This window comes from Pelophylax lessonae, assembly GCF_965119305.1.
Source record: "Pelophylax lessonae genome assembly, chromosome: 1".
NCBI classification, from domain to species: domain Eukaryota; kingdom Metazoa; phylum Chordata; class Amphibia; order Anura; family Ranidae; genus Pelophylax; species Pelophylax lessonae.
In genome coordinates, this window is record NC_138768.1 from 50,690,864 (window position 1) to 50,706,807 (window position 15,944).

At 45.4% G+C, this 15,944-nt stretch overlaps 1 protein-coding gene across 2 annotated transcripts in view; it reads right to left on the minus strand.

Annotated features, from left to right (window-relative positions):
* CTIF (cap binding complex dependent translation initiation factor) overlaps positions 1-15,944 on the minus strand; it is a 419,667-nt gene that overhangs the window by 5,344 nt on the left and 398,379 nt on the right. For both annotated transcript variants that reach the window (XM_082254608.1, XM_082254607.1), the window contains one exon: positions 304-357. In XM_082254608.1, coding sequence (XP_082110734.1) covers positions 304-357 — 54 coding nt within the window. The remainder of the gene's footprint in view (positions 1-303; positions 358-15,944) is intronic.

Here is a 15,944-nt window from a genome sequence, read left to right on the forward strand (position 1 = left end):
ATGTGGGTATCCAGAAATGAGGGCTACACCTGTGTCCTCTCTATCCAATTCTTTTATCTTCAAATGCAGTGTTGACTGTACAAAGTTGTAAAATCTCAAGTTATGAAATGGACTAAGCCCACCCCAAAAAACTGATAATTCAGTTAGAGGTGGATGCTTGGTAAATAAATTAAATTCTACATACACATACATGTACATAACAATCCAATGGGGATTTGTGTCCAGTGTAGTAGATAGGACAATATGTCAATCTACAGTGATATCATACACAGTGATGAGGACAGCATGGGGATTGCGGCTCACCTCCATAGAACAGCACAGCACTGCATCTTCCTTCACATCATAAGACTGTAACAGCTGGGAAGACAGAAGAATGACACAGAAAGTTAGACATCCATAGAGTTGTCAAGAGTCTAGTTAAGCTGGCAGGCTGCTAGTGAACCAGACATAGAGGGCTTATACAGCCCAGGACTATATTGTCCATATAACTGAAATTTATGCATGTCTCCCTTTCCTGCCTGGAGTCTACCTTAGACTGAGGAAAGGTCAGTTGTGTCGCCACCAAGGACCCTTAAACTGGGGAAATATACACTATATCTTTGAACTACAGAAAGAAAGGTGCTGCCTGTCCTATTCAAGCCATGTAACACAATACTAGATCTATTATATCTAGGAGCGAATATATATATAAGGGCGGATATATCAAGGAGAGGACCTTCACCTTGCGAGTTGGGACCCGCCCCAAAAAGTTCATAGGGGGGATAGCCAAAAAAGCCCCGCCCCTGGCAACACAATCTGGGACGTAATACATTGGATCCTATGCAAGAAATACATTCTTGATGTCTGTTATGATAAATACGGAAGCAATATAGCTCCAAGCAGCATTAGTATCGCTACAGCTTTGTCGCCTAGCACAAGTCACTATCAAGAAGGAAAACATCGGTCTGTTATGGTCTCTCAGGTCCTGAGGAAGCCTTGAGCGAAACGCGTCGGATTGCTGGGGACCTACCGTGACCGAATCCAGCTTGAGACCCAATTTCCACCCTATACAGATTTTGGTTACAACCCCTTCTGGGGATATGTTTCTCTATTAGTAGTGACGTTAATTGTTTGATTTTATTATTGTATGTTATGTCAGTCCTCTGTTATCACATATGCATGGTAGTCCATGCTTAGTTTTATTGTTCTTTATACAAATAAAATGTAATTTTGGTTTTACAAATGGTTCCTTGTCTGATCCTTCTACTCCCACTGGCCCGCAAAGCCCCATCTTTTTCTGCCCTTTTGTTTTGTTAATCCCTCACAGGGGTAAGGGCCTATATTACACGGTAATTTTATATAGTCTAGTTAAGCAATGCTCACACACCCGGGCCTATGATTGGATAGTGAAGGAGAAGAAGCAGAAGACTGAATAACTATGCCTTTGTTAGAACATGAGCACTACATTACAAGTGGCTAAAATATTTTTTTTCCTTAATGCAGGGAATGCATTAAAGTGTTACTAAACCCAGGAGCCTGCATTCACTATATTTGGTCTCCCACAGTACACAGAACATGGAAATGCAATTATTTTAGTAAATATAAACAGCTAAAACTGGATTTTTGACTTATCGTAAAATCCTTTTCTCTTAAGCTCATTGACAGACGCAGGACTGATATCTTGATATCCGTAGGGTTATACTGCCCCCTACAGGAGTAGGACACTAGGCAGGAAAAAAGTTCTGGCCACACCTATGGGCAGTCCCAGGGGGTATACCCTCTCTCTCCCTGCTATAGGATGTCAGTTATGTATCAAAGCAGTGTCAGAGACTCATACCAACCCAACTCAAAATAGAGGGGCGGGTACTGCGTCTGTCAATGAGCTTAAGAGAAAAGGATTTTACGGTAAGTCAAAAATCCCGTTTTCTCTGTCGCTCATTGACAGACGCAGGACTGATATCTTGATATCCGTAGGGTTATACTGCCCCCTACAGGAGTAGGACACTAGGCAGGAAAAAAGTTCTGGCCACACCCATGGGCAGTCCCAGGGGGTATATCCTCTCTCTCCCTGCTATAGGATGTCAGTTATGTAACAAAGCAGTGTCAGAGACTCATACCAACCCAACTCAAAATAGAGGGGCGGGTACTGCGTCTGTCAATGAGCTTAAGAGAAAAGGATTTTACGGTAAGTCAAAAATCCAGTTTTCTCTGTCGCTCATTGACAGACGCAGGACTGATACCTTGATATCCGTAGGGACGTCCCAAAGCAGTGCCATAAATGAGGGGTGGGATAATAGAAATAAAATCCAATCCAGAATGCCAAAACAGAGCCAACCAGAAGAAAAGAGGACTCATTGAACCAAGCAGATGAGACCCACCTGAAAAAAACAAAACCCCAGAGGTAGACCAAAGGTCCCCTCAAACAGCGGCCTGCAAAACCTTGCGGCCGAAAGAGGCATCCTATAGCAGGGAGAGAGAGGATATACCCCCTGGGACTGCCCATAGGTGTGGCCAGAACTTTTTTCCTGCCTAGTGTCCTACTCCTGTAGGGGGCAGTATAACCCTACGGATAGCAAGATATCAGTCCTGCGTCTGTCAATGAGAGACAGAGAATAACCTTTTCTCATCAGCAGTATATAGAACCTCTGCGTGGAGACTGCTGCTTCTGCACAGAGAAAAAGGGTCCTTTTTTACACTATTCTGGCAGGGGAAAAGCTTTTCTACTTAAGCTGTGACTTTTTTCTAAAGAAATGTACTTAGTTGATATAAACTGAAAAGCACAAAGTGTTACTAAACCCAGGAGCCGGCATTCACTATATCTGATCTCTCACAGTACACAGAACATGGAAATGCAATTATTTTAGTAAATTAAACTGCTAAATACCTTTTCTCATCAGCAGTATATAGCAGTCTTGTGACCTCAATTAGAGTCTGGTTAAAGCTTGTAGGAGGAGTTTTCATTCACCTCTGACTGTCCTATGAGGCTGCATGACCCCTGACCCTTTGTCTGTACAGTGCTGATTGGCCCTGTGCTGACCACATGCATCCTCCCAAGAAAAAAAAACAACCCTAGCAATACACACCAAACTGAGCATGTGCAAAGTGTCCTCCCCAAAGCTCTGCTCTATCAAGAGATGCATTGGGAACTGTGGAAGAAGGGGAGGATCAGAGAAGACCGGATCAAATGGCCTTTGTACACAACGTGGAGGATTAACCCCTTAGATATACTGCGGCAGGCTGGCTTAGCTGCGCAAACTGATGTATGGGTATGTCAGTTCGCGGGAGCGCTCCTGGGGGCCGCGACTGCGGCCGGGCACCCTCAAATCGCTTCCAGCTGAGAGAGAACGATGGCCGGCTGTTGTAAACACAGCAGACCGTTGTTCCCTCTGGAATGAACACAGAGCGCCTGTGATCCTCCTAATTAGGATCACAGGTCTCTGTGTTGATTCCACAAGTCCCTCCCCCTCACAGTTAGCAAACACCCTCTAGGCTCACACTTAACCCTTTGAACGCCCCTGGGTTAACCCCCTTCCCTACCATTTTCAATACTACAGTAACAGTGCATATTTTTAGCACTGATTACTGTAATAATGTCACTGGTCCCCCCCAAAAGTGTCAAAAATGTCAGTTAGGTGTCCGATCTGTCCGCCGCAATCCCGCTAAAAATCGCTGATCGCCGCCATTACTAGTAAAAAAAAAAAAAAAAAAGAAAAATATTTCCCCTTGTTTGTAGACGCAATAACTTTTGCACAAACCAATCAAAACACGCTTATTGAGATTTTCTTTACCAAAAATATGTAGCATGATACAAATTGGCCAAAAATGATGAAAATTGTGGTTTTTACATTTTTTTTATTGGGAATGTTATATAGCAGAATGTGAAAAATTGTTTTTTTCCCAGAATTTTCTGTCTTTTTTTGTTTATAGCGCAAAAAAAAATAAAAAAAAAAATTTGCACAGGTGATCAAATACCACCAAAAAAAAGGGCATCAATGCTTTTTTGGGTACAGCATTGCATGACTGCACAATTGTCTGTTAAAGTAACGCAGTGCCGAATCACTAAAAATGGCCTGGTCATTAAGGGGGCAAATCCTTCCGGTCCAGAAGTGATTCATTTACAGTTCGGGTTCAGGTAGATATAAACAGCCAACATATAACCCAGTTATGTATTCTGACATGAATGTACTTTTACAAGCTTGGGCATTGTTGGCAATGCCAAGACTGGGCATTGTTGAAGTAGGGAATGGTTTAATTATGTGTCACTGGGACTGGAGGTAAACTTTCCAAAAGCAGGTATACACACAGAAAATAAAACCTGACTCCACATAAAACAGAGTCTGGGTCATAGTTCCACTTTTAGGTAAGTTATGGACTGTGGCACAGACATTGGACTGTTCTTTTTCGGCACACTGATAGATATACTAAAGCCTAAGTGCAACCTAAATAAAAAAAAAAAAGAAAAATCAACACAAGGGATATAGATTCCAGTCAGTAAGGTATGTCCCTTGTGCTGATTCCTCTTCTATTAGTAAAAATATTCCTCAGTCCTTGCCAGCCTCCCAATTTTCCAGTGCAGTGGGGGTTAATACAGCTAAGGCTGGCCATAGATTATGCAATATTCTTTCCTTCAAAAGAAAATTACTCAATTCCCCCATCAACACAGTCAGTGTTAATGGGGGAATGCCTCCTCAGCACTATGGTGTGCTGCTGATGGGGAGCACAGGGAGCTTTCCCTGCCGGCAGAACACAATGATTAGTATTACTGTCTATAGCCGTCGGCACTAATCATTCAGGAAAAACCCGACAGGCAGGTTGTACACAAGTCTACTGGTAGATCAGCTTATGTACAACCAGGGTGCCCATACACAGATAAAAATTCATCCAGTCCCTACTGAACCACCCAAATTTCGATCCATGTACGGCCAGGTTTAAGAAGCTCCCATGTGCTTTTATCAATAGCGCCCGACTATGCCCACCCCTTCAGCCCAGCTCCACCATTTATATAAGCCGTATTACAGCTTCTATGAATAAAACACAATCTAGAATGGAGGGGGCAAACCTACCAATCATTTGCCCGTCCTTCATTCGGAGATCATGTCTCATTCATACACACTGTAGTACTATTTCTATGAATGGCAGAACCGGGTAGAAAGGGCGGGCATAGTCTTAGTTGTATTAAAGCGTTGTTCTAGCTGTAGGGAAAAAAAAATTAAAAGTCAGCAGGTACAAATAATATAGCTGCTGACTTATTATACAGACACTTACCATATATACTCGAGTATAAGTCGACCCGAGTATAAGCCGAGGCCCCTACTTTTAGCACAAAAAGATGGGAAAAATGATTGACTCGAGTATAAGCCTAGGGTGGGAATGCAGGGCGGCGGGCATGGTACAGGAGAATGCAGGGTGACTGGCATGGTACAGGAGAATGCAGGGTGACTGGCATGGTACAGGAGAATGCAGGGTGACTGGCATGGTGCAGGAGAATGCAGGGTGACTGGCATGGTGCAGGAGAATGCAGGGTACTTGCATGGTACAGGAGAATGCAAGGTACTGGCATGGTACAGGAGAATGCAGGGTACTGGCATGGTACAGGAGAATGCAGGGTACTGGCATGGTACAGGAGAATGCAGGGTACTGGCATGGTACAGGAGAATGCAGGGTACTGGCATGGTACAGGAGAATGCAGGGTGACTGGCATGGTGCAGGAGAATGCAGGGTGGCTGGCATGGTACAGGAGAATGCAGGGTACTGGCATGGTACAGGAGAATGCAGGGTACTGGCATGGTACAGGAGAATGCAGGGTACTGGCATGGTACAGAAGAATGCAGGGTGACTGGCATGGTACAAGAGGATCCGGGGTTGTGGGCATAGTACAGGAGATGCAGTGCTGTGGGCATGGTACAGGTGGACCATGCCCGCAGCATTGCATCCCTTGTAGTATGCCCGCAGCCCTGCATAATGGCAGGTAGTGCAGCTGTTTCAATTACCTGTTCCAGAGGCGCCTTCATTTTAAAAATGGCGCCGCCCATCGCCGACACGTCATTGCGCACCGTATACTTTCGGCTATTCCCGGCCTCTCCCGAGCGGCAGCGGCGCAATGACATGAATGCGCCGGGCGGCGCCATTTTTAAAGCTTAACCGGTTGCCGACCGCCGCACGACTATATACTGCGGCGGTCAGCCCCGGCCAGGCAGAGTGACGTATCGGTACGTCACTCGCCTGTCACTGACTTGCGAGCCTATCGCGGGCGGGCGCGCGCCCGCCGAGGCGCGCGCCCGCCGCGGCTCGTTCACAGACAAGTCAGTGCGTGTGACCGGCGGACTCGATGTCCGCCAGTCACACTGCGATCGCTCCTGTGAAGGGAGAAAGACAGAGCGGCTTATGTAAACAAGCTGCCTGTCAGTTCTCCCTGTGTAAAAGTGAAGATCTGTCCGTTCTACTATGTAGAACGGTTGATCTTTGCTTTTACACCAATAGGAATGTCCCTACACAGTTAGAATCACGCCCCTAGGACACACTTAACCCCTCCCTGTCCAATAAAGTTAACCCCTTCCCTGCCAGTGTCATTTTTGCAGTAACAGTGCATATGTATAGCACTGATTACTGCAGTAATGTCACTGGTACCCCCAAAAGTGTCAAAAATGTCAGTCAAGGGTCCGATCTGTCCGCCGCAATGTCGCAGTACCAAAAAAAAAAATCGCAGATCGCCGCCATTACGCGTTAAAAAAAAAAACACCAAAAATGACAAAAATCTTTCCCTTTGTTAGTAAACGCGATAACTTTTGCGCAAACCAATCAAAATACGCTTTTTGTGATTTTTTTTACCAAACATAGGTAGCATAAAACAAATTGGCCGAAAAATGTTAAAAAATTTTGATTTTTACTTTTTTTTTGGGGAATTTCATATAAAAAAATGTGAAAAATATTGTTATTTTTGCAAAATTTACGCTCTTTTTTTGTTTATAGCGCGTGATCAAAAAATCGCACAGGTGATCAAATACCACCAAAAGAAAGCTCTGTTTGTGGGAAAAAAAGGACGTCAAATTCGTTTAGGTACAGCGTCGCACGACCGCGCAATTGTCCGTTAAAGTCACGCAGTAAAAAATCGCAAAAAAACCCCTGGTCCTTTAGCAGCCAAATCCTCCGGGGCTTAAGTGGTTAAGCACGTCAGAGCGGCCAGGGACTTTTTTTCTTGACTCGAGTATAAGCCGAGGGGGACGTTTTCAGCACAAAAAAATGTGCTGAAAAACTCGGCTTACACTCGAGTATATACGGTACATGTCCAGGGAGCCGGTGATGTCAGCACCCCAGCCGATTTTCGGATCAGCTGCCGGGTGCTGCCGCCACCATTCACTCTAAGGGAAACCGGCAATGAAGCCTTTCTGCTTTGCAGCTGGCTCCCTACTGCGCATGCGCAAAACGCTTTGCACATTTTAATTGGGTCAGCAGTGGGGGAAGAAGAAAGGGGACGGAACTTCCAAGGGATGCTGCTGTCTCCTGAAAGTAGGGAAGGGTACCTGTCAAAAACAGGTAACCGTTCCCCCCTCCCCCCTGAAAGGTGCCAAATGTGGCACCGGAGGGGGGGGGAGGAAGCAGATGATTTAAAGTTCCACTTTTAAGTGGAACTCCGCTTTAACCCTCTACCGCCCTGTTACGGGGGTGGGGGCATGGGAGGAGGACGATTTCTACTAGAAAAAGGAAACAGCACATGGGACACATCCTACTGACTGTAAGTTATGACTCGTGTTTATTTTTTCAGTTTTTACACTTAGGCTTTAATGTACAGTAGGTATAGAAAAAAAATCACCCTCCTTTAAAATAATCACATTTTGTTGCTTTGCAGGCTGAAATGAAGACAGACACTGTTTTTGTTTTATCCAGCTGTATTTATTATCCAGGTGAAAGATATAACACCAATATGTCAGAAAAAAAATAATATCAAGAACAGTATAACCGTTTTGGAAAAAGGATCACCCCCCTTATGTCAGTATTTTTTTGAACCACCTTTTGCTTCAATTACAGCCTTTAGTCTGTTGATATATGTCTCTACTAACTTTGCACATCTAGACTTTGCAATATTTGCCCACTCTTCTTTGCAGAACTGCTTAAGTTCAGTTAAATTTGATGGTGACCATTTGTGGACTGCAGTCATCAAGTCATTCCACATATTTTCAATGGGGTTTTAGTCTGGGCTCTGACTAGGCCATGCAAGGACATTCACCTTTTCCTCCTACAACCACAGTGTGCTCATTTTTGCTGTGCGCATTGTTATGTTGGAAGGTAAACCTTCTTCTCATTGAAAACTTTCTGGCAGAGATTTTCCTCAAGAATTTTATGGTATTTTGCACCATCCATTTTTCCTTCTATCCTGACAAGTGCTCCAGTCACTGCTGCAGAAAAACACCCCCATAACAGGATATTACCACCTCCATGCTTTACTGTAAGAATGGTGTTATTTGGATGGAGAGATGTATTGGATTTTCGCCAAATATATTGTTTGGTGTTGAGGCCAAATAATTCAATTTTAGTCTCATCTGACCAGAACACGTTTTTCCATTTGGCCTCAGAATCTTCAAGGTGCGTTTTGGCAAAGCTCAGTCATGATTGCATGTGGCCTTTCTTGAGAAGTGGCTTTTTTCCTGCAATCCTCCAATACATGTCAGCTGATCACAGTTTAAAGTCAAATGGCTATGTGTGCCATTGAGATGGTGATTAGCTAATCCTGATTGTTTTTACAAGTCATTTTTAGGAGGGGGTGATCCTTTCTCCAACTCAGTGATTCTGTTTTTTGTTTTTTATTTATCTGACACGTTGTTCACTTGGATGTTATAAGTTGCACAGGAGAAACTACAGCTGGATGAAACAAAAACTGTGCCTGTCTTTATTTCAGGCGGCAAAGCAACAAAATGTGATTATTTTAACCACTTTACGTCCAGCCACCGCAGATGTACTGTGGCAGGCTGGCTCTCCCAGGCAAAGTCCCGTACATGTACGGTGCTCGCCTGGGAGGAGCTAGGGAATGAGCGCGCTCCGCTGGCGGCGCGCTCCTGCCCCCGCTCATCAGCGGGGAAGCTGGCGCGAGTGTCAGGTGGCTCCGATGGCCGCCGGCCACTCGCGATCTCTCCCCGCTGACAAAGAAGGATGGACGGCTGATGTAAACACAGCCGTCCGTCATTCTCCCTTTGATGTTAACAGAGACCATGCGATCCTGCTATATAGGTTTGCATGTCTCTATGGTCATTTCACAAGCCCAACCCCCCCCCCCCACAGTTAGAATCACTCCCCTAGGCTTACATTTAACCCCTTGATCACCCACAGTGATAACCCCTTCCCTGCCAGTGTCATTATTACCGTAACAGAGCATATTTTTAGCACTGATTACTGTAGTAATGTCACTGGTACCCCCAAAAGTGTCAAAAATGTCAGTTAGGGGTCTGATCTGTCCGCCGCAATGTCGCAGTCCCGCTAAAAAAGCTAGTAGAAAAAAAAAACAATAAAAATGACATAAATCTTTCCCGTAGTTAGTAAACACAAAAACTTTTGCGCAAACCGATCAAAATACGCTTATTGCGATTTTTTTTTACCAAAAATATGTAGCAGAAAACAAATTGGCCTAAACTGTTAAAAAATTTTGATTTTTAAATTTTTTTTTATTGTGAATCCTCTGACAGACGCAGCCACTTCATAGTTTCCTCACAAATGGGTAATACGCCCTCTACAGGAGTTGCATTAATGTGTTGTCATTTTAAAGTAGTATTTTAGTTATAACTATTTGCAGATTTCTTTAACCACTTTAGCGTTGGAATGTTTTACCCCCCTTAATGACCAGGCCATTTTTTACGATTCGGCACTGCGTTACTATTGCGCGGTCGTGCGACACTGTATCCTAATACAACTGATGCCCTTTTTTCCCTGTATCCTAATACAACTGATGCCCTTTTTTCCCTACAAATAGAGCTTTCATTTGGTGTTTTTTGATCATCTGTGCGGTTTTTAGATTTTGTGGTATAAACAAAAAAAGAGCGACAATTAAAAAAAAAAAAAAAACTATATTTCTCTTACGTCCTCTGACAGACGCAGCCACTTCATAGTTTCCTCACAAATGGGTAATGTGCCCTCTACAGGAGTAGGCTAGGCAGTGAAACTTCATAAAAAAAACTTTTCACTAGACACACCTCTAGGGGCTGTCCCTTTAGACATTACCCCAGACACATCGTGCTTACTAATCAGTTTTGTAGCAAAGCAGTGAAGGAAAACACAACCAACCCCAAAATAGAGGGGCGGGGGCTGCGTCTATCCGAGGACTCAGAGAAAAGAATTTTACGGTAAGTTCTTACAAAAATTCTATTTTCTCTTACGTCCTCTGACAGACGCAGCCACTTCATAGTTTCCTCACAAATGGGACATCCCATAGCAGGTGTAGGCATGAGGGGTGGGAAGAAACGCAACCAACAAAAAACATTTCTCAAAGAAAATAAAAACTGAGACCGGAGTCCCAGAAGGGAACCTAGGTCCTACTCCTAAGCTAGGCAGCAAGAAACTTAGTAAGCACGATGTGTCTGGAGTAATGTCTAAAGGGACAACCCCTAGAGGTGTGTCTAGTAAAAAGTTTTCCTATAAAGTTTCACTGCCTAGCCTACTCCTGTAGGTGGCGCATCACCCATTTGTGAGGAAACTATGAAGTGGCTGCGTCTGTCAGAGGACGCAAGAGAAATATTGTTTTTTTTTTTCAAAATTGTCGCTCTTTTTTTGTTTATAGCGCAAAATCTAAAAACCGCACAGATTATCAAAAACCACCAAAATGAAAGCTCTATTTGTGGGGAAAAAAGGGCATCAGTTGTATTTGGGTACAGTGTCACACGACCGCGCAATAGTTAAAGTAACGCAGTGCCGAATCGCAAAAAATGGCCTGGTCATTAAGGGGGGTAAAATCTTTCAGAGCTGAAGTAGTTAAAGAAATCTGCAAATAGTGATAACTAAAATACTATAAAAATGACAACACATTAATGCTATATGAAAGTTTAGTGTCTGGGCTTACATGAATTTTACGAAGCTTGAGCTTTTATTTCCATCCTCTGAAGAAGCGGCCCTGCTCTCTGCAAATGGATTCTTCTATATCCAGACTGCAGCTTTGTATTCTATCCGATGGAAAAAAGGAACCTGCTAGGCAAGGCGTGAGGGTGCTTGGAGGGAAAGCAATGCATGCTGCAGAAGCCGAAGGAAACTAATGTAGAAGACTTGTAAACCGGAGATGGAAATAAAGGAATCTGATCAGTTTCCAGTAGCAGATAACTGATGGGGTCATCAGCGTGAGACAAGTCAGAATCTTCCGAGAGATAAGAATGTGAGAGAAAGCATCAGTAAGCTTGTATCCCTAGAACCCGGGCAATGCTCAGAGTCTGTGCCAGGCAGACACAGCATATCGTCGGGTACGTGGTCTCGCTCTGCCTTAGAGACTTCATCTGAAACTTCCACATACCTGCAGATCTGGCGGTCTGAGATTTCACATTTTCAGCAGATTTGCACATTGTTATTGGCTCGGATATGCACTGCCTTGCTATAGGACAGGAAAAGTGAAAAAATAGGTGCACCATTTTTAATTCAAGGGGCTGCTACCTCCTCACACTGAGAACTCTGAAGCTATAATGTTGCTGAATATAAATGGATTTTTGTAAAATCTTACCGTAAAATCCTTTTCTCTTAGCTCATTGACAGACGTAGTCCTCGGTGATACACCACCTTCGGGTTATGTTGCCTCCACAGGAGCAGGACTAGACAGGAAATTAAAAAGCTCTGGCCACACCCCAGGGGCAGTCCCAGAGGGTATATCCTCTCTCTCTCTGCCTCAGCAAATCAGTTATGTGAAAAAGCAGTCTTTAGAGATTTTAACCCAACTCAAAAAAACAGAGGGGCGGGGACTACGTCTGTCAATGAGCTAAGAGAAAAGGATTTTACGGTAAGATTTTACAAAAATCCATTTTTCTCTAGCGCTCATTCACAGACGTAGTCCTCGGTGATACAGCACCTTCGGGACGTCCCAGAGCAGTATCACAACTGAGGGGTGGGAAAATGGAAATCAAATCCCAATCTAGAAGGCCCAACCGGTGCCAACTAGAAGTTTACAATGCTCATCCTTAATGATGAGACTCAACAAAAAAAGAGAAAACAAATTTTTTTTTTTTTTTTTCAAACAGAAAAAAACCCTCGAGGTAGACCACCGGTCTCCTCAAATTGCGGCCTGCAAAACCTTGCGGCCAAATGAGGCATCCGCCGATGCCGTCACATCAATTTTATAGAATTTTGTAAAGGTATGTACTGACGACCAGGTGGCCGCCTTACATACCTGGACCACTGACGCCTGATGGCGAAAGGCCCAGGAAGTACTGAGCGCTCGAGTGGAGTGCGCCCTAACAGGGAACGGAGGACTCTGACCCTTAATAGAATAAGCCTGTACCACCGTTTGTCTAATCCATTTGGCAATGGTCGCGGCAGATGCAGGCAAACCCTTACTGGGGCCATCCGTGATCACAAAAAGTGAATCCGTCTTACGGAATGATTCCGTAGCTTTCAGGTATACCCTGATTGCCCGAACCACATCTAAGGAATGCAACGCATGTTCCCGAAGATGCTTGGGCTGAGGACACAAGGAAGGTAGTACAATATCTTCATTCAGATGAAAATCTGAAACCACCTTAGGAAGAAAAGATGGCTTAGGATGAAGTACTGCCTTATCCCTATGAATCACTAGGTATGGGGACTGGCATGATAATGCAGCCAGTTCTGACACCCTGCGAGCAGAAGTAATAGCCACCAAGAAGGCCACTTTCTGGGATAAAGTAAGCAAGGGAATCTCCCTGATGTTTTCAAAAGGAGGTTTCTGTAGAACCGACAAAACCAAATTAAGATCCCAAGGCGGTAAGGGCGCGCGGACTGGAGGAGCCAGGTGCCGCACCCCCTGGATGAAATTCCGCACCAAGGATTTGGTAGCTAAAGGCTTCTGAAAGAAGATTGCTAATGCTGAAACTTGACCCTTGATGGTGCTCAAGGCTAGCTTCTGCTCAACCCCTTGTTGCAAAAAAGCCAATATTCGAGACACCGAATAGGTACGTGGAGGAAATCCTAAAGATTCGCACCACGCAATATAAGTCTTCCATGTGTGATAATAGACTTTGCTGGAAGTCGCTTTCCTTGCTTTAATAAGGGTAGGAATGACTGAAGCTGACAAACCTCTGTCCTTCAGTACTTGGGTCTCAATGGCCAGGCCATTAAACCCAGCGACTGTAAAGCATGATGGTAAATTGGTCCTTGAGACCACAGACACTCCCTGAGACGAAGTTCCCACGGAACGTCTACGACTAACATGTCCAAGTCGGCCAGGCCGGCTTGAGGAGGCCAGCCTAGAATTTCTAGGACCACTGGCGCTGATTGGATCTGAACCAGGCGTCCCTAGAGGTATCTGGCCCCGACCATCCGAGAAAGTCTGGTCGTTTTCTGTTCCCACACATTTATCAGATACCTGATAGTTATCAGGAAAGGTGATCTTTTCTGGTTGAACCTCAGGGACCGAAGTCATCCGACTAGAGGCTACTTGGCCTATCTGGTCAACCAGATCCGATTCCTGTGAGGTATCGGGACTAATCTTAGGAAAAGGTAAAGGAAAAGATCTATTCAGGGAACGGTAATTACCGCTTCCTGTAGTACTTAAATGTTGGAAGGGAAGAATCGCACCAGTAGTAGTGGTTGATGCTCGATCTAATGTCCTGAATACCGGTGAAAACGTCCCCCCACCCTGAAACCGGGTGGGGGCACACCTTCAGGCTGTGTACTCCTTTGCTTCGGGTTTGGCTGGGTTGGTCCTTTGCTTGTCCGACCAGCCCTTCTTGAACCCTCCTGGAGGAGTCTTGCCTTTCCCGCTAGTACCAGCCGGGCGCCCTTTATGGGCGGTAAAGAAAGGTCCTCTCTTGTTGCGAGGTCCCTTAGCTTTAGCAGCCTGTGGCAAAAAAAGTGCTCTTGCCCCATCCTTAATGATTTCATCTAGGTTGGCCCCAAATAGACGATTCCCCTGAAAGGGGAGATTTGTCAAGGTCTTCTTGGAACCTAGGTCAGCTGACCAGCATTTTAACCACAGCACACGTCTGAGGATCACCGCTGTCTTAGATGCATGCCCTAATAAGGGAGTAGTGTCCAAGGCTGCGTCACAGATAAACTGTAGCCCTTGTATAATCTGTTCCATCAAATCAGATGTCTCCTGGGGAATATCTTTTCCCCTAAGATCTTGGCGTACCATTTTCGCCCATTCCGTAAGTGTCTGGGAAACTAGACCAATAACAATTACTGGTCTAAAAGCTGACCCTATCAGAGAAAAGATAGTGCGGGACTCTGCTTCCATCTTTCGATCCACCGGATCCTTAAAGGACGAAGTGTCCTCCACTGGAATAACCGTGGCTTTATTCAGCCTGGAAATAGGCGGATCCACGACTGGTGGTACCGTCCATATCTTAATGATGGATTCCTCAAACGGATAGCGTCTAGCAATACGCTTGGAAATAGTAAAGGTACGTTTAGAATGCTCCCATTCTCCTTTAATCTGATTACCGAAACATTTAGGTACAGGAAAAGCCTTCATCGTCTTGATGGGCTTATTAGTACCAAAAGGAATCTCTGTTTCAGTTGCCTCTGCCGGTAAAGCCTCAAGTTTTAAGGTTTCCTGCACTGCCACAACTAGTGCGTCCACCAATGCTTCTTCCTGAATTATAGCAGGAGAAGAAGCGTCCTCCTCACTGTCTGAGGGGGCTTTACCTGGGATAACAGCCCTTGCAGAGGAACCTGCAACTGCCGTGACCACCTCTGAATCTGAGTCAGAGGTGTCAGATGGTATAGGGGTAGGCGGGGGTCGCTTCCTTGACCCCCGTCCCTGACAGGCCGCCTCCACCCGAGCCACCATAGACTCCAAAATTGCTGTAAATGACTCTACACTCTGTGCACCGGCGGGTCCCGTGGCCCCCTCGAGGGAAACAGGTGGGGGAATATGTGTGGCAGGGTCCATGATAACTCCAGTTACTTCCTGGATAATATAATTCAAAAATAAAACTTTTCTTTTTTTTTTTTTTTTTTTTCGACCCCCAACGCCACAAAAGCCCCTTAGTGTTACCTGCTAGGGATCCCTATCGATCGAGAGAGAGAGAGAGATAGACCCCCAGGCTCACCACTTGATGCTCAGAGTTTAACTGCAACAGGTTACAGCGCTGTCTTAACAAACAGGAAGTCTTTTGGCTGGCTGCCCAGGAAGAAAGGAGGCGGCTCCGCCCCTCTGTACGCCTTCCGGCGCCTCCCCCAAGCTCCACGAGGTGTTTGGATCACCTCAAACATGGCCGCCCCCATGCTGGAGACACGAGGCTACGCCAAAATGGCGGCTCGTGCGATCCAGCAAAAAAAATGGCGGCGGCCCGTACTGAATAGCGGTGTGCTGCAGGGCACACAACACTCTCACTGCATGGGGATATGGCGTGGTTGGCGGTACCGGCCCTGGCGGACCGCATGGCCGTTCGGGAGGCCTGCTAATAGCTGGAGATCTGATTAGGAAGGCAGTCTACATGTCCGTGGCTTCTGACTGGTAGGTAGCTTATTCTTAACCCATAAGATTCCCAGAATGCCACAGATTACATCTTTAAACATGTATACAATTAGATTGTTAGCTCCCAAACCAAGCCTCCTGGCTTTTTGCACACATAAAATCACACTCAAAGTAGGAGGATCTGTGTCATGTTGTAGGATAGAAAGGGACTCTATCTTACCATACAGAGAGGGGCCCGCGTTCACCACAAAACCCGTCAGGGGGAAAGGGGGAACATACTACTCACCATACCAGAACCAGGCGGGCACCAACTCCTGACAGTACCCCTCTCCACCGGGGCGGGAGGGCTGTCGACCGATACGGACGCCGTGACTCATGGTCTTTGGCG